Source organism: Typha angustifolia, chromosome 8 (assembly GCF_048772165.1).
Source record: "Typha angustifolia cultivar Huaian chromosome 8, ASM4877216v1, whole genome shotgun sequence".
NCBI lineage: Eukaryota > Viridiplantae > Streptophyta > Magnoliopsida > Poales > Typhaceae > Typha > Typha angustifolia.
The window spans coordinates 3,206,599-3,232,447 of NC_133246.1; the positions used below are offsets into that span (position 1 = coordinate 3,206,599).

The 25,849-nt window shown below is 37.6% G+C and overlaps 3 protein-coding genes across 19 annotated transcripts; all 3 read left to right on the forward strand.

The window, feature by feature from the left end:
• The first annotated feature begins 704 nt into the window (after positions 1-704).
• On the forward strand, positions 705-8,803 carry LOC140764555 (uncharacterized). Of its 6 annotated transcripts, none has more exons than XM_073103168.1 (10): positions 705-1,053; positions 2,403-2,489; positions 2,782-3,821; positions 4,973-5,061; positions 5,734-5,837; positions 5,965-6,064; positions 6,146-6,221; positions 6,298-6,412; positions 6,492-7,023; positions 8,079-8,803. In XM_073103168.1, the coding sequence occupies exons 1-10, from the start codon at positions 786-788 to the stop codon at positions 8,569-8,571; spliced, it is 2,904 nt and encodes a 967-aa protein (XP_072959269.1). In that variant the 5' UTR covers positions 705-785; the 3' UTR covers positions 8,572-8,803. The 6 variants fall into 6 exon arrangements, with proteins under 6 accessions (XP_072959269.1, XP_072959266.1, XP_072959268.1 ...); XM_073103165.1 differs by having other exon boundaries at positions 705-1,045; positions 2,389-2,489; XM_073103167.1 differs by having other exon boundaries at positions 705-1,045; positions 2,392-2,489.
• A 940-nt stretch (positions 8,804-9,743) lies between these two features.
• LOC140765213 (uncharacterized) lies at positions 9,744-15,940 on the forward strand. Of its 6 annotated transcripts, XM_073104182.1 has the most exons (7): positions 9,749-9,961; positions 10,049-10,108; positions 10,208-11,097; positions 12,715-12,773; positions 13,836-13,964; positions 14,875-15,010; positions 15,528-15,940. In XM_073104182.1, exons 3-7 carry the CDS (start codon positions 10,393-10,395, stop codon positions 15,831-15,833), a joined length of 1,335 nt encoding a protein of 444 aa, XP_072960283.1. In that variant the 5' UTR covers positions 9,749-9,961; positions 10,049-10,108; positions 10,208-10,392; the 3' UTR covers positions 15,834-15,940. The 6 variants fall into 6 exon arrangements, 5 of the variants coding, with proteins under 5 accessions (XP_072960284.1, XP_072960283.1, XP_072960281.1 ...); XM_073104183.1 differs by adding an exon at positions 15,088-15,176 and having other exon boundaries at positions 9,744-11,097; positions 15,528-15,665; XR_012105164.1 differs by adding an exon at positions 15,083-15,176 and having other exon boundaries at positions 9,747-11,097; positions 15,528-15,665.
• A 582-nt stretch (positions 15,941-16,522) lies between these two features.
• Positions 16,523-25,733, forward strand: LOC140764797 (uncharacterized). Of its 7 annotated transcripts, none has more exons than XM_073103564.1 (9): positions 16,523-16,592; positions 16,865-16,936; positions 17,519-17,567; positions 19,602-20,302; positions 20,475-21,445; positions 21,879-21,940; positions 22,056-22,116; positions 22,459-24,468; positions 25,203-25,733. In XM_073103564.1, exons 8-9 carry the CDS (start codon positions 22,471-22,473, stop codon positions 25,512-25,514), a joined length of 2,310 nt encoding a protein of 769 aa, XP_072959665.1. In that variant the 5' UTR covers positions 16,523-16,592; positions 16,865-16,936; positions 17,519-17,567; positions 19,602-20,302; positions 20,475-21,445; positions 21,879-21,940; positions 22,056-22,116; positions 22,459-22,470; the 3' UTR covers positions 25,515-25,733. The 7 variants fall into 7 exon arrangements, with proteins under 7 accessions (XP_072959665.1, XP_072959666.1, XP_072959663.1 ...); XM_073103565.1 differs by having other exon boundaries at positions 21,900-21,940; XM_073103562.1 differs by having other exon boundaries at positions 20,475-21,940.
• The last annotated feature ends 116 nt before the right edge of the window (positions 25,734-25,849 follow it).

A 25,849-nucleotide genomic window follows, 5' to 3' on the forward strand; every position in this document is an offset into this window, starting at 1 on the left:
ATATAAGAATAAGCAATAGCTCAGAAGGTTTAGATGTAATCCTATTTATATTTCATATTTAATTTATCCAATCTTAAGATAAGATACAGTGCACATTTATCCATAGATATACCTCCCTTTTCATGCCTTCGCTATTCTTGCTCAATCGACAGGATAGAATAATAGAAGGGATAAAGAGACGAGAATAAGTAGTGTCCCGAGTTCCAAGACTTCCAAAATTCCCCCCTCCACCTTTTGTACTCTTTTAGTATTAATACGAACAGATAACTTCCAGATAATATTTTCATATATATATATATATCTCTATCCTATATTCTTATGATGTTTAAGAATAACCCCATCATGGCGATAAGTTCCCTTATCCTAGTTTTTGTAACAATAAACCAAAGAAAGTAACATATAGTATCTCATCAATTATATCATATCAGCTACCATTAAATAATGTAAAAATATACCTAAACTATTGCTCTATAGCCTAAGAATATGATACTTTGTATGAATAAATGTATATTTTATAATTGATGGTGGTATTATTTATAAGAGTTTTATGATACTTTTAACAATAGAATATGATAATAAATATTTACGAGCAATATATGCATGCTACTATAAAAATTATATTTTGGAACTTTTGGATGGCTGATATGTAAAAACTCCCACTACTGTTCATTTCTTTTCTTTTTTCAACCGTCCTTTTCTTCCCACGTTAAACATATTATCTATCTTCTTCCTCCCTCTCTGCCTTCCTCTTCGCGGAGAAAACCCTAGAATTCCTCGTCACGAGAATGGCGTCGTCGACGGTCCCCTCGTCTCCCAGCTGTCTTCAGCTACATCTCGGTTACAGGTGCCGGGAATCCTCCTCCGCCTTCCTCAGGATTCGATTCCGGCCGTCCGATCGCCGGATTCGGCTGGCGTTCGCCTCGGGATCTGAGAAGAGTGATAGAGGCAGAGGGCCGGCTTGGGTCAAATCTAATGGGTCGCCGGATTCTTTCGCCGGGTGGTCCGAGTCGGAGAGCGGTGATGGAGACTCTGAGAAGAAGAGCAGGTATGGAGGTGAGTTAAAGTTTTGGCTCGATTCTTGATTGAACAGTGCGCTAATAATTTCCTTTTATACCGTGGGATAGAACAAAATCGTTTCTTGATTTAGAGAAAACGATGTAGAAGTTTATGGATGGATACGAGACTTGATGGTATGAATATAAGCTAGAAGTCCTGTATTCTTAGCTATGTATTTTGTATAGTTTCCATATGGCTGTGCAAATCGTAGTAGAATCCAAAATAAGTTGATACTGAACAAAATCAACCAAAAATTCTAGAGAATTATTTGACTCGTTATAGATATAATTTGGTCCGCTGAATAAACGCAACCCCGTAAGTTGCTCCTCTTTTCAAATTGGCTACAATAAGTTTGGCTAAAGCTTTGACAGGTACAAGATGAGAACATTGTTTAGTCTCAAGTCAGAGCAGGAATTACCTGACCAATACATCATGTATAAATTTCATGAAACTCCACATTGCTACAGAAGAATGAACCTAAACATTGGAGACTTGGAATTTAGAATATCTATCTTAGATTCAGAATGAATCTAGAGTTCTAGACTACATGAATACCAGACACTTGAAATGCGTTTGAGATCTATAGTATAATACCGTTGTAAAGATATTGTTGAAGTTAAAATCAGCTCCAAAGGATTACTTGCATATGCCTCCATAAACTTGTTGATTTTCTCAGCTCAGAACTTTTTAATTCCTGCTCCATAGGTGTCATAAGATTGATCAAATATATACAAATTTAGATCATTCTTAATACAGCTAGTACTTGCATTACAGCTTGTTTGCACCTTTTAAAGGGATACTATTTATGAGAATGTTATATGGAAGTTCTTTATTACAATCTGAGTACACATCAGGTTTTAGTGAAGTTAAATTGCAGAACTTCTCTGCAAATGTATCATATATAAGTCCTTGTCAATTTGTGGAACCATTTTGATTTTGGTAGTTACTTGGTATGTGCTATAGTATTCTCAAATTCTTACATTTGATATATAGTGTCACAAAGCACCACACAAAAACAAAAACAAAACAAAAACAAAAAAATAAAAAAGAAGAAGAAGAAGAAATGAAAAGAAAAGAAAAGAAGAAGAAGAAGAAGAAGAAGACAATATGCTGCATCTACATGCTTTTATTAGCCAAGTACATTTGATGTTTCATTTCAAATTTAAATAACCAAAAATAACATGTTCATTCATGTACGCTGATGTGTTAGAGTGACTACTATCTATTTTTTCTTACCAAGTCAAATAATCAACACCCAGCATTACGTGCATGGTTAAATGATTTTTGGTTTCTAGGGTCTTGGAGTACTGATGAGTGATGACACTTCTGTAGTAGTTCACTTACAGGGATTCTCGGAGCAGGACTAGCTGGAGTCTTTTTTGTTGCAGGAGTTTCATTTGCTGCCTTGTCTCTCAGCAGCAGAAGCACTTCTGGTATGAAGTTTCCCTTACCACTGCATGCAGTGGTTTTGAATTAACCATGATGCTTTAACTGTCATTAGTAGCGGACTTAACAAGATTTTTATCAAAGTTCTTTCACAACTATTATTAAGTCCATGGCACTTTTGTTAGGCATTTGGTGCTTGAAAAATAGCCCTGGCAATATAGTTTTCTTCTTAAGCGTGTGTGGTCACGTAAAGAGGTGTGGCACCACAGTAGTCAGTAGCTATCACACCAACTTGCTTAGTCAAGCCTGGGACATGTTTTCATTGTTTCATATGTGCAGGAGCAAAACAACAAATGGAACCATTAACAAGTGAGCAGGAAGTTTTAATTAGTTCTGGCAGTACTTTTAAATGTGATCAGATTGGAGATGAATGTTATGATTTGCCATCAAACAATGACAGCAAATCAATTGGCAATCATTTGGAGAATGAGATAGGTGAAAGTTTTGACCTTCCTCTTGTCAAAATCAATGAAGCTTCTGCTCAGAGCACATCTGATAGTATACAACACGAAGAGCCTTCTATCATACAAAACACTAAACCTGCTGATGATGACATTAATGTCATTCATGAAACTGGAAGTCAGGAAGATGAGCCAATTACCCCAGAGTTTAGTGACATTGTGGTACCTGATGTCTCTGCTTCCATCTTACCTGAAAACACTGGACATGGAGTTGTCGTCTCATCTGATATACCTTTGAGAGATTCAAACAGCAACATGTCTTCTGGTACCACCACTGGTTCAGGAGATCTTATAACTGATAATCAGAAGGGAGATTTAACTCCAGATGATATGTTAAATGCTGAAATTCCATTGAATCTTCTGAATGGTTCTGAAAACCAGCATCAGGTGGAAAAGCTAACAACAAATCCAATAACACACGAGTCAGGTTTTATTGTAGATGATATAGTTGATTCTTCAGGACCTGTGTCAGAGTATCAAGACATTGAGCAGAACGATGTTCAACAGCTTGCCCCTGAGGCTAGCTGTTCTCATCCTTCATTATATGACAAAACATTGGTTAACAACTCAGATTTTGTTTTACATGAGGGATTGGCGCTTCCAGATGACACAATCAGTTCACCTCTAGAAGGCTGTGAATTGTCAGGAAATGGGCAAATTGTAACACAAAATATGCCAGATTCAGATCTAAAGGAAAATGAAGATACTATAACACCCAACGGATCTTTTTGCAATGCTGGCATCCCTGCTCCCTCTCTGCTCTCTACAGATCTAAAGGTACCTCCTGGAAAAGTTCTGGTTCCTGCTGTAGTTGACCAAGCTCAGACGCAAGCATTGGCAGCACTGCAAGTTCTGAAGGTACTTCTGTATAGTTTAGCGGTCTATTGCAGACAGATGACATTCCTCATGTATTTCATCTAGAAAAATCCTCTTCATGCAGCTTTCTGAACCATGCTTTGTAAATATTAGAAGATTTTCTAGTTAGAACTGGTTTTGAATATTGATGTTTCTCAATCTCTAATTTTCCAAGACTATATTTGTTGTACAATGTCAAAAATGCGCTCATTGAGTACATGGGACCTGTGGATTTTTTGTGGCCTAGTGGGTTGTGGGCCACAAAGTCAAAGCAGGTCTCAAGAAATTCTTCTAATTTACCTTTTCTAAATTGCCTATATTACATAAAACTAAATCACTACTATCAACCAGTAATACTGCTCGGTTTTTCAGATTGTATAGTTGGAAGTTGCAACTAGTTGCTTGGTTGTTGTTTTTGTTGTTGTATTCATCATGTTATCTGATGGATTCCCTTCTCCTACTTCATGTCAGAGCTGAAATATTGTAGTGTCACCGAAACTTCTGTATCCACTCCCTCCTTATTTTAGTAAATCAACTTCCACCTTTTCAATGCTCAGGAGTTATGTTATAATTGTTTGTGTGGTCTATTGAGGAAGATCATAGATCGTCTACAACCCTGACTATAGGAAATTCTTGCAGTCAGATACTTGGCAGGACATGTTTTATACCATATTAATTATTAATTTAAGAAATTTTCCCAACTTTTACTTTAATTGCTCCATGGTTTGCTAGATCTTCTTTTTCTCCAATTTTCTCCTCTGCAGGATGATTTTCATTCCCATGTTCATTCTTTGCTTGGTAGCTTAAAGAAACATTAAAAAAACTTAGAGGAGCTATGTGGGCACCTTTATATTAGTTCTTAATTGTAATAGTGGATACAAGTCATCTAATAAATTAAAAAACTTAATATGCTGGAATAGTTATAACCTGCCATGGTGGCTGCAAAAACCTGCAATGCCAGCTATTCTATCCCAGTATTCCATTCCCAACTGCCACAAAAGTAGCATGGTGTGGACTGCCATGGAGGCCTGGTTTTTAGAACAATGTTGTTGTATTTGCCACTGAGATAGAGTATAAAATATGATACATACTTATTTTATCTATACTTTCCAAGATAATTGCTGGAATCCAAAAATGATCTTGTTCTATTCTAGGTTATTGAACCAGATGCTCAACCAGGTGATTTATGTACTCGTCGTGAATATGCTCGTTGGTTGGTGGTGGCAAGTAGTGCTCTTTCAAGGTACATTTCTTTCCAAACTTTTACATATAAATATGGGAACGAAGTGGCTCGGCAACCTGTAGTATATTGTCGTACACAGGTTCAGTTTAGAAAATTCTTTATAATATGTCTCTTTTCCTTCAACACGATGTTTAAAGATGCATTTCTCTGTCCATCGAGTTTTCTCCTAATCCTCAGAACTATCTAATTTTGATTTGATCAAAGCTGTAGCTTGCAGGAACATTAATCTTGACATAACTAAACAAAACTAGTTAATTTCCTGCACATCATCCAGAACTCCATACCATGTTTTAATGTTCCAACCTCATAATGTCGGACTAGGTCCCTTTAGGACACCAAGTTTCTGGAAGGGTGACATCCTTTTGTGGATGATAAGAGGCATGACTAGTGGAGGTCAGGAATAGAAGAAGATGGGCCAAGGAAAGGCCAACTAGCATGGAATCCTCTACTTTAGGAATATTAGGACAAATGGTGATCTCCGGTGAAACCCAATTACTGGATTGCATGGCTGGACATTCTCCATCAACTTCTTGCTCATGTCTACGCTTGGATAGGGAAGTTCAACATTTTATGCATTCTACATGTTAAAACAAATATGAACAAATCTATAAAAGTGCGTGCATTCTCAGTTGTTTGATGATAATAAATTACTTTGTATCCTTTCCTGAATAGGAACACAAGCTCAAAAGTGTATCCAGCAATGTATGTTCAGCACATCACTGAACTTGCTTTTGATGATGTCACTCCTGAAGATCCTGAATTTCCATACATTCAAGGTATGAAATTGCTTTTGATGCTTAATTATCTACTTAAACACATTAGGTTCTGGAAATTATGCAAATAAAATGATATTTTAGTACATTTAATTTGATGCAATGTTTCTTGTTACATTGATTACCTTAGGCTTGGCAGAAGCCGGACTGATTTCTAGTAAACTTTCAAGATCTGATTATAATGTCTGTGTCGGTGGACAGCAGGATTATAATCTTTTTTCTCCTGACAGGTGATCATGTTTTTTTCAATATGACTTTTTTTATCTTTACCTTATCTTTTAATTTCTTCTGCCAAATTATACACATTACAGTCCCTTATCACGTCAAGATCTTGTCACTTGGAAGATGGCTTTAGAGAAAAGGCAACTACCAGAAGTTGACAGAAAAGTAAGGAAAAGATTGAATATTTTTCCTCAGTTTCTTTCTATACCTTTCTCTAATATATGTCCTCTTATATGGACAGGTTTTCTACCAGTCTTCTGGCTATATAGACATTGATAAAATAAACCCAGAGGCTTGGCCTGCTCTGGTAGCTGACTTGGCTGCTGGAGAGCAGAGCATTACAGCTCTTGCATTTGGTAGTTCTTTTACATGGTGTTATCTTCTTCCGTTGGATTTAGATTATGAAATAAAATGATATGTGTTATTTTGACATAGGTTATACTAGACTTTTCCAACCTGGCAAACCTGTCACCAAAGCACAAGCTGCTATTGCACTTTCAATTGGTGATGCTGCGGATGTTGTCAGCGAGGAACTTGCTCGTATAGAGGCAGAAACATTAGCGGAAACTGCTGTGGATGCACATACTGCTTTAGTAGCTGAAGTCGAGAAAGATCTTAATGCTAGCTTCGAGGAAGAGCTTGCAAAAGAAAGGGAAAAGATTGAAGTGGTAGAGAAATTGGCTGAAGAAGCTAGGGTGGCATTGGAAAAATTAAGAGCAGAGAGAGAGGAAGAAAATAATGTCCTGATCAGGGGCCGAGCTGCTGTTGAATCTGAAATGGAAGTCCTTTCGAGGTTAAGGCATGAGGTGGAGGAGCAGTTACAAAGCCTCATGAGCAATAAGGTGGAGATATCTTTTGAGAAGGAGAGGATTAACAAACTTCTGAAGGAAGCTGAGAATGAGAACAAGATGATTGTGCAGTTACAATATGAGCTTGAAGTTGAGAGGAAAGCTTTGTCCATGGCCAGGTGAAACTTATCTACTATGAATTTGTTGTGGTTTATAGTGGCAATTAGGTTTATTCTTTCTGTTTATCTAATCTGACAGCATGATCATATTAATCTATTGTTCAATTATTTACTTAATGGTATGTAAAAAAGTTTCTTTCATGCACAATGAATTCTTTTGTTAGCATTCCTGGTTCTTTATCAACAACAAACACTACCTACTGTAAAGGGTTGAGGAGACAAATTTAGTCGAATGTACGTTCCTAGATTTTTTTTCTTTCTTCTCCTTCTGTTTGGATATGCATGTGTTATGTGTCATGTGAAAAGGTATATCATGAGCTTGCATTGTAGAAACTTAGCAACATTTGACTCTATAGGATGGCAGACTTAGAAGGAGTTGACTATTTCCCTATGGTGCAAAATAGATGGTCTCAAAGATTTACATGAATATGTAAATGAAGGTTCCTCAGAAAGATAGCAATTTTAGGTTATCTAGAAAAAAGAAAAAACCTGAAAATGTAAGTGGAGGTTCCTCAGAAAGATAGCAATTTTTAACCTCCAAGAAAAAAAATTTGGCGAATATTACAAGGAAGGTAGACCAAACTATAGTATGTTGCTGTTGGTTTTCTTTTTGTTCCTTTGTATATCTTTTTGGCTCTTGAGGTGATTAGTTTACTGGTAACTGCAGTCTTCTATCTTCCATAACTGGATAGTCCTGTATTGCATAGTTGAGCAAATGTAACCTTTAATATTTTCACTTCTCAGGCCCACATAAAACAAAACAACATATATATGATTAGGTATGTGGTGACAGGTTACAATAGGAAGGTAACAAGAATAATTTTACTAGTACCCAATTTCATGCATCATTTGACTTTAGTAGCTCTTCTTTTCCTTCTCAATTTTGATTAATTGTACACTTTACCAATCACAAAATTTCACTGCCATGAGAAACTCCAGTATGTAGATGCATGTAAGTGTTTTATATTTGTTCTAGTCAAACTAACTATTCCTTATCATCTCAAGAGATACTTATTTTTCAATGGAGTGACACCTGAGGAACATCTGTTCACCAGGGCTTGGGCAGAGGAGGAGGCTAAAAGAGCCAGGGAGCAAGCCAAAGCACTCGAGGAGGCCAGGGACCGGTGGGAGCGGCAAGGCATCAAAGTTGTTGTTGATGAGGATCTCCAAGATGATGCTTCAGCTGGAATAACATGGGTTACTCCTGGAAAAGAGACTCCTGTTGATGAGACAATCAACAGAGCAGGGTCGCTCATACAGAAGCTCAAAGCGATGGCTGCTGAGATGAAAATTAGATCTTCTGCTGTTATCAATAATCTAATTCAAAGGATAGTCTCTTTAATCTCTCTTTTAAAGCAGAGGGCAGCTGAAGGTTCTAAACATTGTAAACAGTTGTGGACCTCTACAGTTTCTAGTGCTACAAAATCTGTAGATGGGTTCCAGGAGAATGCATGTGTAATTGGGTCAACCATTGCGGATAGGGCAAAGAGGGTTGTCGGAGATTGCAGGGAAGGTATGGAGAAGATCTCACAGAAATTCAAAACCTGAGAAGAACTTCATGTTTTTGGATTTGTATCAAATGTAATAGAGAGAATTCCAGTTTTTGCCTCCCTCATAAACAGAAGATTGTTAGGCAAATTGAGGGTTAGGAGTTGCAAGGATAAAAGGTTTTTATTTACCTTCGGAATAAATTATACAGCTTCCTGTCTGTTATTGTTGTAACATTTTTTGCTAATGAAAAAAGCGCATTCCGTGCAAATTTTACTGTCTTGAACTATAATCTGAAATACTCTGTCTGAATTGTTCTGAAACAATCATCAGTGCTCATGCTGAAGAGATCGGACGACAATTCGGCAATTTTTCTTTTCTTTTAATAGATAAGTGCTTATCCCTATTTCTCAACAAAAAAGGAAACTTTAGATGCCATGAACGGTCATAATCACCAGTGTTATCCGACCCTTTTTTGGTGGATAACAATACGCCGATACCCCGTTAGGAGGCATTTTTTCCTTTGTATTTAATGGTGTTCAATTGATCATATTAAGTGTTTGCAGGCGAACCCTAATTATAAATATAAGGGCCCATACTCCAACCACACTGAGCCTAAAGCTACTAAAGACCCCTTTTTTTATCCTCTCGAGAGAAGTCAATAAAACTTACTATAAGAAGATAGATATATGAGATAATTACACCAAGGCTCCTGTACTATTAATTTAATAAAAATCTAACTCAGTCACCTCCCTTGTTAATTAACAAAAAAAATTTATTATTTTACTCTCTTGATTTTCTCTAAAATATAATAAGATAGTTTATAGAAGGCCTAAAAATTAATGATGTTACACTCACATGTCATTTTTAAACCATAAAAAAAATCTAACCGACAAGATATTTTGAATATTTTCTATAATTAAGAAGTCAATATATCATAAAAAAGTGGAAGCGTTCCAAGTGTAAGCACACTTATCCCTAAATATATTTATGAAATAGAAAAAGAAAAATAAATAAATAAATGTATTCAAACTGCCACCGGCAAACCACGTGCTGCCGAGTTCCCGGAGATTACTAAGATGGGGTTCATCGTTTGCAATGGCATGGGGTTGTCATTGGTGTGCACCTAACAATTAGACCCAGCGGTAAATAAGTACGATATATAAACATACTGACTGACATACACACATAGATAGTATTAATGTCACTAACAACACACTAATCTTCTTCTGTTGTTTTTCTCTCTTCCTTCTCTGGGAAGTTCTAATTTGACTCGTAGTTGGGTCTAATTACTTCTTTATCTAAATTTCATCTAGTTGTGGGATTCCTCACTTTGACTCGTAGTTGGTTCACCGAGCTTTAGTCCTTGCTGCTCTTCTTTCATGGCTTGAGGAGTCCGCCTCAAACTTGGAATCGCCACTTCCTTCATCCCTCCTCAAAGAATCCGTCTGTAAGTTTACTTCCTTCTTCCATCTCTATGGTGCCCATCATCGAAGGCATTTGTAAAGATTGCAAAGCTCGCTGCTTTCCATTGCAGCACTCTCAATTTTGCAAGTGATTCCTATATGTGCTTCCAAAATCGTATCTTTTCTTCGCGGTATGTGTTGTTTTCACTCAATCACATAGGTGTTTGGAGTAACTCTTTTGTCTTTAGGAAATCCCTAATCTTTTCTGCTCCCTCCCTTTTGAATTGTAGGTCCAGGGTCCCAGGCCCACGTAGGAATTTGTCCTTAAATTAGCAATTTTCTACTATATACCTTTTCTACTTGTGAATTGAGTGAAAAAAGTACTAACTTGGATGCCCACCAGGTTGATCTTTGCCGTCTTATTCCTACTAGGCTAATTTACGAATGCTCCCTTCATAGTTTTTTTTTTTTCTTAATGTCTATTGCTTGCTGCATCCCCATCGTTGAGTGTGTATACTGCCTCGCATGCGCTCGCTGGGCCTGGAAGAGATGCCTTCACAGTGCCGGTCACGATAGTGAGACCTGGGGCCTTGCTTCAGCCGTAGAATTTGAGCCCGTGCCCCGGCTCTGCCGCCTCATCCTCTCAGTTTACGAGGATGATCTCGATAACCCGCAATGGGCTCCACCAGGAGGGTATGGCATTAATCCGCGGTGGGTGGTTCATCGGAAGACATATGAGGACACTCAAGGCCGCGCCCCGACTTACTTGATATATCTTGATCATGACCATGCTGATGTGGTCCTTGCTGTTAGAGGACTTAACATGGCAAAAGAGAGTGATTATGCAGTTTTGTTGGACAACAGGCTTGGAAAGAGGAAATTTGATGGTGGTTATGTTCACAATGGGCTATTGAAGGCTGCGGAGTCTGTATTTGATGCTGAATGTGATGTTTTAAGAGATTTGTTAGAGAGTAATCATAATTATACGCTTACTTTCACTGGGCATTCTCTGGGTTCTGGTGTGGCAACAATGCTGGCTATGGTAGCTGTTCAGAATTTGGATAGGTTGGGGAATGTGGAGAGGAAGAGGATCAGATGCTTTGCAATTGCGCCTGCCAGGTGTATGTCACTTAATCTGGCTGTTAGATATGCGGATGTCATCAACTCAGTCATTCTTCAGGCAAGATATCTTTATCATCTTAGTGTCAAATATCTAATTTCTGATTTCCAATGTGTTGTATGTGTTTTATGTGTCTTAAAAGATAAGGATCATCCAAAGTTTAGTCTGGAACATTACTTGGTAAGGTTTTTTAGACCAGGGATGAACTAGACTGTCCGCAGTAGTGCGGAATCAACACTCAGGAAAATTCCCTGTATATAGTATATTGACTAGTGCTGCATACTGCCCATGTTAGTTCAGCATCAGCTGTTGTGGGCTACTGTGGCACTACTGTATTAGGGCGTGCAGAATTACTGATCGGCCTCAGTGTGCAATGAAGACTACCCTTGTTCAATAGTCCACTTGATCTGGAATTTGTCTTGAGGCTCACGTTGAATATTCTAGAAATAAAAGGAGGCAAATTATAGGACAATAAGTGGTACAAAATTTTGAGCGCTACAAAATTCCATTCTTGTCATGTTCCAACATTAGCTATGATTGTTTATATTGTCTTTTGAATGGTGGTTCTTGTTTGCAATTGGTCAATGTGATTTTCAATGAAGACAGTATGACAAATTCAGTAATTTATCCTTCTCTAGTTAAATTTGATACTTTCAGACCATTACAATCCTTTAATATTTCCTTAAGTATATTCTTTCCTGTATCCCATCCCATCACAGGAAAGGAAACCCATTAAGAGTTCCGTTTAATATGTACTGTCCAGTAAACAGCACAGATATTTTTTTACTAACAAACTTCAGTGAGTATATCTACTTACTTTTATGCAGAATCACATGTAAGATACAATACTTCTTATAAGTAAACTTTTATTCTTGGTAACCTTTTGTTGATAGGAAGTTTGTTTATGACTAGCTTAATGACTCTAGGCAAGAGAAGATGAATATTCCATCATAGGTGATAATGCTATCTTTCCTGAGCTTTATATTTTTCTCTAAATAGTCAATATTTAGTAATTAAGGCCAACCTATGTAGTCTAGTGGTCGGGCTCTATCAACTTATAATAGAGGTCATGAGTTTAGATCCTCCAAGTTTTAGGGATAATGTTTGGTAAATTTTCTGCAAAAGCGCCAGTGTATGGATTAAGACCCGTATCCCATTTCTTGAGAGAGTTAACCCGATTTTCCGAGTTATGTATCGGGGAAGGCTAATCCTTTTGTCTAGCCTATGGGCTCATGATCTATCAAAATAATATGTAGTACCAAGGCTTAAAAGGTGCGGATACTCTAGAATGCATACTAGATTTTGCTAGCTGGTTTCTATAGTCCAGTTGTATCCTCGATGAAAAATGTCTGTTCAGTTGACACAATGGATTTTAACAGTATAGGTGACCGACTGCTGTGATGTCCAATTCTGAGCGTTCAGAAAAATTGAAACTGAGTGACATTACCTGTTCATTAGTTCTGCTATTTCATTTAATGCTTTTCAACATCACTTAGCTGGCAAAATGCAAGTATATCTTCTATGTTGTTTGTTACTTTCTGCATAATATGTTAAAGTTTCTCATCTAGATATAATTTGTGCCTTAGTTTGCATATAGTTTGCATATTTATATGATCGTTTAGCAAGTTCATCGTCAGCCAATTGCACTTTTTCCTAATATTGATCTCAATTAAGCAGGATGATTTTTTGCCTCGGACAGCTACTCCTTTGGAAGATATTTTCAAGTCACTATTCTGGTAAATGGAGATCCACTTATTCCTCATCAAGATCATTTTGCAATAGTTAATGTTATTAGGAAGAACATTGATGTTGACAGAGAGACTAGAAAGGTCTAAAAATATTATACTAGCAGCAAATCATACCAGATTTCCCAGAAACTCGTAATTCCAATTTAAGGATTCAGTGTGATGTTATCTTGCACTTTAAAAAGTGAGGGTTCAACTTCAACTTTTGTACCTGTTGTTGTCAACTTACATTTTATGGTTTACTTTTTCTTGTAGCAGGAGGGAAACCTATTCTTATTAGGAGTCTATTCGATCTGGAAATAGTATTTGCAGAATTAAAATCCAAGTTGTTGGCATTCTGAGAACTATTGGCAGATTTGGTTTCATTTTAGGGTTTTCACTAGATTAACATGCATTTTATTTTTGACCTTTCAATTGGTAAACGCTTGCTGTCTTTAACCTTCTCTTCTATCGTGGCTTGGAATCATAGTGGAGAATCGGTTAAGTTGGTACTAACATAAAATTATAATCAAAGCCCCATGGTAGGCGAGGAAAAGAAAGAGTTACTTGCATTACAAGTTAACAAAAATCTCTTAGTAACATCGTGATAGCCCTTAGTAAACATTACTGGTGAATGATGATAAATAAAGTCATCACCATCACATGGAGATTCATTTGTAAAGTACAACTGCAAATTCAGTAGAAGAAAGAATAAGATCTGTAAGATCTGAGGACAGTTGAAGAAGTCGGTCTCCATTTGAAGCTAGAATGCAGATATGCTTGTTAAAGCTCAACTAAGCACCTGCTCTCATGAAAGACAAAGAAATCTCTATAATATATTTAGTATGCGCAATATAGTTATTCCTTTGGTAAAACCAGCTTGTGCTTGTACTTTCTTTTTTATTTTCCTCTTCAGATGCACCTTGCATATTATTATGTTTTAGCAATGTAACTACCAATTTATTGATGGGAAAACTATTAAGATTCCTATTAATGCTTGTACAAATCCTTTCTTAGAACTTTATAAAAATTTTATATCTTTTCAGGAAGGCTGATATAATCATCTTTCTACAGTTTGCCATGCCTTCTATGTCTAAGGTGCCTGGTAGACACATGTATACCTGAAGATGTCATGTTAAGAGATCCTAGGCGGCTCTATGCACCCGGTAGACTCTATCATATAGTCGAGAGGAAACCATTCAGGTATTGATTCTACTTTCCTTAGAAGATTGCACACTGCGTACAATTTCAGGTAGTCATGATGAATGTATTGGAAGTTCTGTTTTTTCTAAGGATCAGTAAACACTAAAACATGGTTTTAGAGAAAAGATTTCTGGGGAGAAAGACATGGTCCACTATCAGTGAATATTATGGAAAAAGTGTATCATAAACAGAAAGATGGACTAGAAGAGGTGAAAAATGCTTGAAATAAGCAAACTGCCTGCTGATAAGTGACATAATGTGGAAATTTCTTTACTGTTGGATTGTTTATCAAGAGGTTTATGGGCTTTCAAAGTGTATAGGTCATATCTCTTTTAAGCAGAGGTACCATAATTCAGTTAATTACTTGGCTTCCAGAAAACTAGGTTTTTGCTTGGAAGTTAGCGTTGCCTACATTTTTTAGGGATTGTTTGCACCACAGTAAGTGTGGATGGCTTGTTTTAAAACATATTTGTTGTTGTCACTACTTACATTCCTTTTAGTTGTAGATTTCTCTCTTTTCATATGAATAGTTTCATATCCTACATTACCTTGGTATTTTTTACTGCTAATTTTGAGTAGTTCTATGCTAGTTTTATGCTTACCCAGTCAACTTCTCCTACTTGAAGTGGAAGCATTTCCCATCCATTTCATGTTAGTTATTTTAATGAATCCTGCTGAATATAGCAGGCACTGCATCAAGTTTACTGCTCTGAGAATTGAGGCCATTCTATGACATGTGCCAACATGTTCACAAAAGTCATTGCTTCACAGACAATCTCCTTTTTCAGGAAATTTTTGCAAAGGAAACATACACAGAAAGCAAAAAGAAAAATATATGTTCATTTATTTGCTTGAGGTTTCTGACCCTCATTATTTCTGAAGAAATGTTTGTTTTCGACACTGGTCGCAGGTGTGGAAGATTTCCTCCTGTTGTTAGAACTGCAGTGCCGGTGGATGGGAGATTTGAGCACATCGTACTTTCTTGTAATGCCACTTCTGACCATGCTATCATTTGGATAGAGAGAGAAGCCCAAAGGGCCTTAGATGTAAGTTGTAGTCTTTGCCTTCGCTTCTTCATTGTTTCTACAATCTAAAGTTTTGTTATTACATTGACAAAGGGAAGCCCCTTTCTCACCATGTTCTAAAATCAAGAAAAGAGTGCCCCCCTATCTCTTGGTCACTGAGTTTAGCAGCTTCATTGGAAAATGGCAGGTAAATAATTTGGATAGAGCTCTTAAGCAGCATAGGATTTTTATTTCTTGTTCTTCTCATTGTCGCCGCTGTAACCTTCTAAAGTAAAGCAGGTATAAATACCATTTATCAGTCCATACGTATTCTAACCATGTCATTTGCATAGATACAGCGTAACAAGATTCCTGCAGTATTTAGCCACTTTTCTCATACTTCTGCCTCACGCCTTCCATGCTCTTCACAAAATTCTGATCTTAGCAACTTTATGGGCAACAATTTGAAACTTGCAATTTTTTGGACCAATCTTATATCTTTAAACATGATAAAATTGTTATAAAAGTTCGATTTGTAAACGAGATTTATTATGAACAGCTGATGATGGAGAATGACCGTGCCATGGAGACGCCTATAAATCAAAGGATGGAGCAAGAGAGGACCCTTATAAGGGAGCACAGCGAGGAGCACAGGGCTGCGCTCCGACGAGCCGTAACGCTGTCTGTGCCAGATGCATATGTGCCATCAATGTACGGTACGTTTGACAACGATTCCCATGATAAGGTCGAAGAAGAGGGTTCTCCGATTTCATCCAGTAGCAGCCGTCGCAGGACTGCATGGGAGGAGTGGATCGAAAGGATCTTTGAGAAGGATGAATCAGGGGAAATGGTGCCCCGGAGATGATTTCTCAAAGATGTATACTGAATATTGTTATCTGCTATTAATGTTAATAATTATGATGTTCATTGTTCCATCCTAGAATTTAGTGGAGCATTCTTGTTTCTTGTTCAGAGGCTCGTGCTGACTTCTCTCAAAATTACATCGCATATTTATATTGAAATTAACAATCTAATAACAATCTAAATATTAACCAAAATGGGCAGAAAATGCATGAAAAACATAATGTTTCGCTAAGATCGAATTTGATTTTTTTATTATTTTTTATTTTTTGTGTAAATATCATTATGTTTTTTTTTTCTCAAGAGGAAATATCTCTCTGAGAGAGATTAGAAAAGGAAGGGTATTTTTGGAAAACATGTGGTTCTAAATGTAAATAATGGAGGTAGGGGTGTGAATAGTAAAATTCGTGAAAAAATTTATGATAGGGTGTGAGATGCAATTTTCTCTATTTTTAAATTACCAGTATACCAAGCCGTTCACTTTTCTTTCTCTCTCTCTCTCTCTCTGTCCGGCCCAAAGGAAGCGAAGCCCACGTTAATGGCGGAAGACGGAGACGCGGCGACTCGGACGGACCTCCCCACGGCGATCGAGGAAGAAGAACCATCTCCGCCCGCAGTCTCAGACGCCTCTGTCGATCCGGCGGGACCTTGGGAGAACCGCCGCGAGATCTTTCGAGCCCTAGAGGTGGTGGAGAGGGACTCCGCCGCCATTGCCGACAGCTTCACCTCTCTCTTCTCCTCCCTCCGCCTCGCTCTCTCCGAGGTCTTCTCTTCTTCCGTCCCTTCCCTTTCCCATAACTTCTACGAAATCATGAACCGGAAGTGGTTTTCTTGCTCTCGTTTTTGAGTTTCTTGCCTAAATTTGCGGTTTTAGCACATTCAAAAGAGAATTTTGCAATTTAATATTGATCTCAGCGTTCTTGTAATTTATGTAAAGAATATATGCCTCGGATCGATAGTGGAGGCTTGCTCACAAGTTGCCCTTGTGGTCACATTATTATCGGCTATTTGTAATGAATAACTTACATTATGCAGGCCACTTCTACTTCAGTCGAGAACATGCAATGTTTCAGTGACGTTGTAGGTCGCCTTCAAGAATCTGGTAAGGTAGTGATGTAAGGAATAAGATCCATGCTTTTTGATAAAAAAATTCATGTAGGCATATTGAGTTGATTGAATAGTTTCTCTAGATATCGAGATGAATAAACAATTGGTTCTAGCTTGAAACATTTGACCTTGCTTGCATCGACTCTGTATTGTCAAGACTTGCCTAGTTATGGCTTTATTGGACGTGTCTAAGGTCTTGGTCAATTATGAACCTATAGTGCACCATACCAGTTTCATTTGTATGGATGTTGTTGCTGATCCTCAAAAGAGTCGCCTGTAGTTAAGGTGAACAGTAAGTACTAATTATCCTTTCAGTTCACCTAGCTTTGCTTTATAAGATTTGTCAATTCCAATCAAATGGGAGGAAATGAAAAGAACAAGTTTCAAGAGTCATTTATTTTCCAAGAGAAAACTATGGTGATCAAATGATGCTAAATTTAAATGACTTAATGCATCTGTTAAATGAACACGATTTAACGCTCACTAACATATTTGCATCAGTTCTGAGCTTTCTTTTTCAAAAGATTGTTTACCACTGAAGAACACTCCTGCTGAAAACTTGAGTTCTACTTCATTTTGCAGCACTTGATGCATCTACAAAGGGAAATAAGTACATTAATTCATGCTTGAGGTGATTTACTTCTATCCATTTGTCTTTCTTCTTTATGATATAGTAATTTCAACTTTACTATTTTCATTTCAAGGCAAGTTCATTTGTCGGACTAGATAACTATTTCCCCCCCTTACATAGACTGTTATCAGCTAACAGATATATGGTAACTTTGTGGGTTTGTCCCTAAATTGTTCAAATATTTATATTTATCCTTGAGAGATGGGCTTTCTTAAAATTATTTCTTTAAACGTATCGATAATATATATAATGCTTTTATTTATTTATTTTGTCGTGTCCTAAACGTATCGTGTCCTGTTTTTTTAAGATTTGTCGTATCCCCGTGTCTGTATCGTGTCGTATCCATGTCCCGTATCCATGTCTGTGCTTCTTAGTCTGCGAGAGATAAAATACATGTTTATAACTTTACATGACCAAAAGGCCCTTCCTCCTCATAACCATAAGTTGGTGCATATATATTCCTCAAATGGAATAGAAATTCAATATTAGTGACTAAGTTTCTTCGAATATGATCTGTCCCACTAAAATCTATGACTACAAAAAATGCCATTCCAGTTGCATTTCTAAAATGTTCATGGAACTGTCCTAAAGGGGCCATTGATGTAAATGATAGATGTCTAAATTCCTAAGAATAACCTTTTTCTAGTGGCTGGATTTCTCTCATTAATATAATTCGGGTCTAATCGGATTGAATCACGGGGACATTGGGCTCGATAGATTGAGTCTGTTTATTTTTTAATTGATTCATGTTCATCTTTTATGTAAGCTCTTAAGGTAAGTTTAGTTAAGTCATATAAGCCACTAAGATAAATTCAATTAAGTTATGTAAGCCTCTAAGATAAGTTATAGTTCGAGTCGTATAAATCTTTAAGGCTAAATCTAAGTAGAACTTGTTGTACCTAATTTTTATATATAGAGAGGCTGGATTTTTTTGTTTATTCATGCAAGCATTCAATTATTGAGAATTAATTGAGTTTAGTTTTTTTTTATTATCGTATTTACCGTTTTATCGTAGTCGTTAGATTGACTTTATTTTTCTAGGAGTAGATCATTGCTGTAGAACCATTAAAGTTTTTAAACCTTACCCACCACCTTTCTCTAACAGCTACCCTACTATACGATCGTCCACCACTACCCTTAGTTGTTCGCCACCCTTCGTCGACCACTATAATATTGGATATTTATCAATCTGCCCCATTCTGACATTCCTCTATTATTTTATTTATATCTTTTCATCCCAACCTTTCATTCCGACTTACGTAAAACCAAAACCACTAGGACCCTAACTTCCGAGGCTACCACTACCTAAATTTTTATAATTTTCTTACGTCCGGATCAATCTAGATCTGGTTCATAACACTCACACACAATACGTGTACCCATCGCCATCCCCTTCGGTGGTCTGGTTAACTCTCTGCATCCTCCCCAATGATGATTGCCTTTCATATTGTTGATGATTCCATATGCAGTTTTCTGGTGATATGATTTTCATCTGTCAATTGTTGATCCATCTTTCTGTGCTGCAATTATTTGACTTGTAATTGGAGAGCATATTGACTGATTAGATAAAATCTTTCCTTTTTCGGGCTGCATGATTCAATAGTTTCACCAGGGGTATTATCTTCTTGTTATGTTCCCTCATTACATTTTTACTGGCACATCTACTAGAATTGTATTTGTTTTCCTATTTTATATGCCTCAACTTTGTAAGGAACTATCTTCATACAAAGTATTGAATCAGCATTCTGATTGTTGTTTGTTGTCTGCCTATAGACAATTATTCACTTCAGATCACATTTAAACCTTCTACTAAGAGAAAAATATCAGTAGAAGTAGCAATATTAATTATCATGGACGTGTTATTCTTTCAGATTCTGTTTTTTCTTATATAGAATCTCTAGGTTGAACATAGATATCTCATGTATTATGCAAATTTTCTCAAGTTGTTTCTTCTGTTATTTGCAATTAACATTTGTTCTACTCCAATTCTCAATTGCATCTTGATGTTGAGGTGGTTTCTACTATTTTCCATAGGTTGAATGAGGAAATGAAGGGCTTGGACAGTCTGGCCATGCAATTGTATCCTTTTCTTCATTGCTATCTCTTGCAAGGATATAGGTAGCAGGTACCACCCACTAATACGAGACAGTAAACTTTCTCCTCAAATGGCTTTTCACGATGCAAACAGATTGAATTTTAAGGCAGTTAGCAAATCTACTTGGCTAGTGGCCAATTGTCTCTGAAACTAGCTGTCTGCTTAAGTTGTGGCTTGTACTATGTTTTCTTTCCTCTCTTTTTGTGCATAAATTCAGCTTAAATCCTAGTCCAGAATGCACAGAGGGGGCAAGGCTTCCCTACAAGATGGACCACATAAGGCCCAAATATGGACCACCAATGCCTACTTACCTAGGATCCCAAGACACAAACCAAGTGTAATTACGTCGAACCACAGTCAGTAACTCCTTATAGAGAGATATTCTCACCATTTCTACTTCATTGCAGGGGCTTGGGTTGTACTATGTTGCTAAGAACTCTAAAAATGGCATTTTGGCTCAAAACTATGCACTAGTTCCTTCTCGTGCAGTTTTAGTTGATTTTCTAATATACCTTGTTAGCTGATTTCTTAAGTCTTTACAAAGAAAGATCTTAAAGAAGAACGTTGATTCGCTGGACCTGGCTGTGAGCAAATTGCTTCGTCTTCCATAACCTTGGCATCGATGGTGCACAATTTCAAGGTAATCTATACATGCAAGCAACGCTCTCTTCTTACATCTGCTACCATCTATGTTGCCACATATTTTTAACAGATGACATTTCAACTATGAAATGTTTAGGCATGTCTTTACACTTTTGGCATTGTAACTTGCACCAAAGGTTGGTACTGATGATCTTTGAATCTCATTGCAGTTTACCAGTTCAGTCATAGCGCATCCAGAGATGATCAAGCAAGCCCTGGAAATGTTGTAGATAAAAGCTCGACTGAGTTCTTCTTCTTCTTTTAACTAGCTAGCGTAGATTAATTTGCAGCTCCTCTGCTCTTTGGATCTGTTCCACTCTGGTAGTTCCTCAAGCACACATTTCGGTCAAGGCGGATTATTAATCGTGCAATCTTTCTGGCTCTTTAGTTGCTGATTAGTTTATCTTTTTTCTTTTCTCTTGATCACTTGAGCATCTGTGATTGCCGATATTATTTGTAAGAAACAATGTGTCCAATATCTGATCATTGATTTATTTACGAAAGAATCAAGTGTTGACCTTTGAGTAATGAGCAATCCTATGGGTAAGGCCAGGTGTTACGTTTTTTTCTCAATTGATTGTTTTATTCTTCTCAAAATCCATTCATCCGTGGTTTGAAGATTTGATGCTCACGGGCGATGGACCCACCAACTGGCACAGCTGGTGGACCCTACGTGCATGTCACGTGACCTCGGCCTCGTTGTCCGGGACAGCGTCTGCTTCCTTGGATCGGAATCAAACGCCGTGGTCCCACGTGCATGTCATCCTTCGTGCAGATGGTATTTAACTATTTATAGTTTCCAGTCGGTGCCCTCGCAAGGTAGCGGATGTAGCTCGAGATGGAAGGGAGGTGTCGGTAATTTCAACCACGACAGCACCTGTGTCCAGATCAAGTGCAGACAAAGACCGCTTTAATTACCTGTGAACTGCTTCATGAGCAATTACAGCAGCTCGAGGGGAACGAGAGCTCCGGGTTTTCATATTGTTTTAGTACAAGACGACAAGTACTAACTATGATTACTATCAAATCACTAGTTCTTTTTTTCTTTGCTTTTTAATTTCTCCCAAACCTCCAGTGGAAGACGCCGCCTTCTCTCCCTCTCGATGGCTTGCTTTCCATCGGTACTGCTCGAGTAATTGAGGTACTCCGCGTTCTTTTCTCTTTGGTTTCCTATGCGTAAAGTTTTCTTGTTGGGTGGTTCTCTATCATTTTTTGTCGAGAGAATTTTCGGGGCGAGGTTTTGAGAGATGGTATGAAGAAAGATTGGATTTTTCCTACTGCCGAGTCAATTTGCTTGTGGAAGGATGGCTGGTTCTGAATGAATGGCGTCATCTTTTTTGTAGTTTTAACTCTTGGGTGTCTTCTTTTAGTTATTTTGGGTAATTTGTGGAGGTTATATTGGTGAGATTTGCTGGGTTTGTAGCATTTTATTCGCAGTTTTGCTTTTCCTGGGGATTGGTATTGTGATTGAGATTGGATTGTGGATGGCCTCCTACATTGGGTTTTGCTTCCGCTGTTGATTTTAGCCACATTTTTTTTTTCTTGTTTTCCTTAGTGCGCTAACTTTGAAATAGTGACGTCCTTTCTTTCTACAGGAGTTTTCTCATTGGTCTATCTGTTGTTGCTGTTTGAGATAGTGATTTACTTGTTCTTCTTGATGTTAAGTTGAAAACTTCCATAGCCTTAATCTACAACATTTTGTGCACTAGATTTACCCGTGTTGATAGATCATCTGGTTGTTCATTTGCTAGAAGTAGAATAAAAGGGGAATGGAGTGGGGAGGAAATTCAGAAGCCCTTGCTTGTGTAGGAGGTATGTGACATTTCTCTAATTTTCAATACTATAAATCACGCTTTAGAGAAGTTGTACATCCTGTTATTGAAGAGATTGAAGATCTCTTCCCAGCTGTAACTTTTGGATTCATACAGTAAGTTTGAATTTCTCAGTATAAGCTACTGTTGGATTAATCGTGCAGAATTTCTGGAAACACCTTATATGCTTTAAAACATATAGATCATAAGTTTTAGAAGACTTTAGGCAGCACATGAGCTGGCATTTTACTATATAATGATTACTTAATTTGCTATACTTAGACAATTACACATGCCACCGCAAGAATTATGGAAGCTAACATGATGTCTTATGGTTCAACAGCTCAATCTTTCTATGGGCGAAGATGTAGCTATGGAATGTGAGAACCATTTTACATCACAACCAATGCCTGGAAGTGCTCATTCCTCTTCTTGCAGCAATGAAAATGCAGGACAAAGAAATAGAAGAAAACATAGTAGTAACAGATGCCACCAGTTGAATAGTTCATATGATGACTTCAGAGGATCGAGCCATGATAAACTCCCAGATTTCCATTGTAAAAGCATGCCTTCCAGAACTCTTGAAGTAATTTTTGAAGAGAATGTAATGCTAAAGAGGAGTTCTATTTATCTAACTTCTAGTGAGGTAAGGAGAATGAGTAAGCTTAGGAAAGGGAGGAAACTAGAATCATCCTATAATGATGACACCCTCTTGTCCTTCGAGATTGTCGATTCATTGCTGCATAGACCAAGTGAAGCAGTTCATGTTTCCCAGCAGAATCAATTATCCCTTTTCTGTATAAATGCTGAACCAGAGTCTTCTTCTGTGAGCACAGCTGACCGAATCACTAGAAGATCCATGGAGTTTCTAGATCTTTCCTTCCGTTACCTTTTCGGTAAGCACTTGAAGCCTGATAGCTCATGCACTGATCTTGACTCACCACAAAATGGTATTGCTACTGATCTCTTTGAGATCTGCATTGACTCTGAGGATATTAAATATCCTTCCAAGTATGTGGCTCCCAAATTATTAGAAGCTGGAGCAATCAAAGATTTAAAGCCTGATTGCGGTCAGATACTTGGTATTCAAACTGATAGGAACATTCATAATGAGAGAGACATGGCATGTGCTCTGCCCAAGTCATTTTCAGCAAAGACAAGAACGCACACTTCACAATATGAATCAGAAGTTGTTCTTAACAAGGTGACTACAGAAGGTCCATTCAGTCCACTCAAGAGGATCTTTGATCCCATCATGAGATCAAAATCTATGAGAAGCTCATCACTCAAAAAAACAGAAGCTGCTATTGTTATCAATCCTTCAATCATCAAGGGGAATAGAGTCAGTAGACACTCCCGCAAATCTCTTTTGAATGATTTTTCAAAGACAACACAGAATATGGAGCACAATGATTGGTCGCTTAGAGAACACCAACATTTGGAAATCCCTCCCTCACCTGCTCACCTGCATGCCATTCTCAAAGTGGAAGGAAAGAAAGGCATTCAATTATTTAAATTCTCCATGAAAGATGCAGAAGATATTCTTTCTGCAAAGGCATGGAAAACTGAGAATGCATCTAAGTGGGTCTACACTTTCCACAAAAAGAGGATTAACAGCATTGGAAGATGCACCAAAGATAAGTACAGGCATTCTCCTCCAGTTGTTGGCCAGATGCAGCTTTCATGCAATCCTTCCTCGGATGTGAGAGAAAATGGAACTCTAGATAAGTTCATTGAGGCAGAATTTATTCTATATGACATTGTTCAGGCCAGAAGGAGCTCTGCTGCTGAAGAAAGAACAAGATGCTCTTTGGACTTCATTCAACATGGTGTTGCTGAAAGCTTGGTTGCACAGGGTCATCTAGAGAGAGAAAATTCAATGGAGCGTCAGCATCATATTAGACATTCTCTTAGTACTTGGGACTCAAATGCCTCGACCTGTTATCCTTGGTCACAAGAAGATTTGCACCCACAGCTGGAAATTGCTGCTATTGTGATTCAGATTCCTCTCAATAAAAATGATAGTTCAAAAGATATAAAAGAACAGGCCAATTCTAAGGAATCTCCAAATTTATCGACTGTAACTTCTGTTATTCAGGAAAGAGAGCCAATTGCAAGTTTCGTGTATCCTGATACTGTCAAAGTGGTTATTCCAAGCGGAACACATGGGTTGCCAAGTTGTGATGTAAGTGGCCCTTTGTCTTTACTAGATAGATGGCGATTTGGTGGGGGCTGCGATTGTGGTGGCTGGGACATGGCCTGCCCAGTTGTTGTCCTTGATAGTCCTTGTGGTGACGACTGCATAGATTATATAACAATGGGAAATAAGAAAGAATTGGTTCTTTTTGTTCAGGTATGCACTCTATAGGATTTCTTTCCTTTTTTCCACTTATATCATAAAATTGGATGGAGTTGGTGTTCTGTGTGCAAGCCTGACTAGTGGTTTTAGAATTTGGAATAACTTATTAGATAGTTAATTATACCGTACATACAAGTTTAAGCAGATAATGGCAGTGGTGCAATGATTAACTTGTATGATGGTTATGCTATATCTGAATTAGTTGAAAGAATGAAAGAATTGCCTGTGAGCTTGGAGACTGTCAGGTGTGGAACATTTGGCCCAAGAAACACTTTTAACAATATAGTCACGAAATAGCTTTCTTTTACAAATGTGTATGACCTCACTACTGATTGGCATACATTACAATAATTAATTATCCACGCACTATCAAGGCTGATGGGCACATGTGCTCGTCAATCACCTGTGTGATTGAGTTGGTTAAGTTGGTTATGAATGATATTGCGGTGATTCAGACAAATGAAGATAAACTTTGTTCGATATGGAAGTTCTATTATCAAGGCCCTTAGACACAACAAAAGACTATCAACTTCCTTGTAACCCATCTTAGCCTTACAGCTGATCACATGGACTTTTTTCTTTCTTGCAATCAACCATGTATTTTGATCATCTGTCCTGAATGATTTTGCAATTACATGTAATATACATGGGATATATCTTATTTCAGTACTGAGTTGCTTGTTGATGCCTGATTCAATTTCCTCTAATCTTGTTCTAATTTTCAACAGGGAAACAAAGAAAAGATACCTGCACTCTCCATAAACTACAGTGGAAAAGGACAGTATTCAGTTAATTTTCATGCACAGTTATCAGCACTGCAGGCATTCTCAATCTGCATTGCTATATTACACAGTTCAGAAAATTCTTCAGCCATTAATGAGGAGGTCAAGCACAAGTTGTACTCGAATTCATTAAAGTTGCTGCTTGCAGAAGAAATGAAAGACTTCGTCGAAACAGTTGCGGTTGAAGAAAAAAGAAATACAAAGAATGTTGAACAAATGTTCATCGATCTGCCCTTTTCTCCTATGGGGAGAGTCTAGATTTCCCAAATGGTAGGACTCTGGATTATGGAAGTTATATAACTTCTATGAATCCCAGAGGCTTGCCTAATCTGGTGACCCAAGGGAATCGACTGGATTAACAAGGACATGAGCATTCAGTTTGATGTAATATTGTGGTTCATCAAAATGCTTGCCGTTTAATCATGTGAATACTATTTATTGCAACGCAAAGAAATGAATTGTTGTTGATATGAAGCAGTGTTGGGTGTTCTTTCCTGGAAAGTGCCGAAATCGCTTGCCATTGTAACGTACTCACAAGAGTTCCAATATTTTCTCAGCTAAAGAATGTAATAGTAGCTAGAAAGCCATTTTCA

What these genes read in the sequence shown, in the direction of transcription:
- LOC140764555 (XM_073103165.1), top strand. Translation starts at nt 786, where the DNA reads ATGGCGTCGTCGACGGTCCCCTCGTCTCCCAGCTGTCTTCAGCTACAT. An exon ending in CAGCAGCAGAAGCACTTCTG is followed by an intron (nt 2,490 to 2,781) that starts GTATGAAGTTTC and finishes TCATATGTGCAG; the next exon opens with GAGCAAAACAACAAATGGAA. An exon ending in CAGCACTGCAAGTTCTGAAG is followed by an intron (nt 3,822 to 4,972) that starts GTACTTCTGTAT and finishes GTTCTATTCTAG; the next exon opens with GTTATTGAACCAGATGCTCA.
- LOC140765213 (XM_073104179.1), top strand. Translation starts at nt 10,393, where the DNA reads ATGTCTATTGCTTGCTGCATCCCCATCGTTGAGTGTGTATACTGCCTC. An exon ending in ATTTTCAAGTCACTATTCTG is followed by an intron (nt 12,774 to 13,835) that starts GTAAATGGAGAT and finishes ATCTTTCTACAG; the next exon opens with TTTGCCATGCCTTCTATGTC. An exon ending in AAGCCCAAAGGGCCTTAGAT is followed by an intron (nt 15,011 to 15,527) that starts GTAAGTTGTAGT and finishes TATTATGAACAG; the next exon opens with CTGATGATGGAGAATGACCG.
- LOC140764797 (XM_073103560.1), top strand. Translation starts at nt 22,471, where the DNA reads ATGGGCGAAGATGTAGCTATGGAATGTGAGAACCATTTTACATCACAA. An exon ending in AATTGGTTCTTTTTGTTCAG is followed by an intron (nt 24,469 to 25,202) that starts GTATGCACTCTA and finishes AATTTTCAACAG; the next exon opens with GGAAACAAAGAAAAGATACC.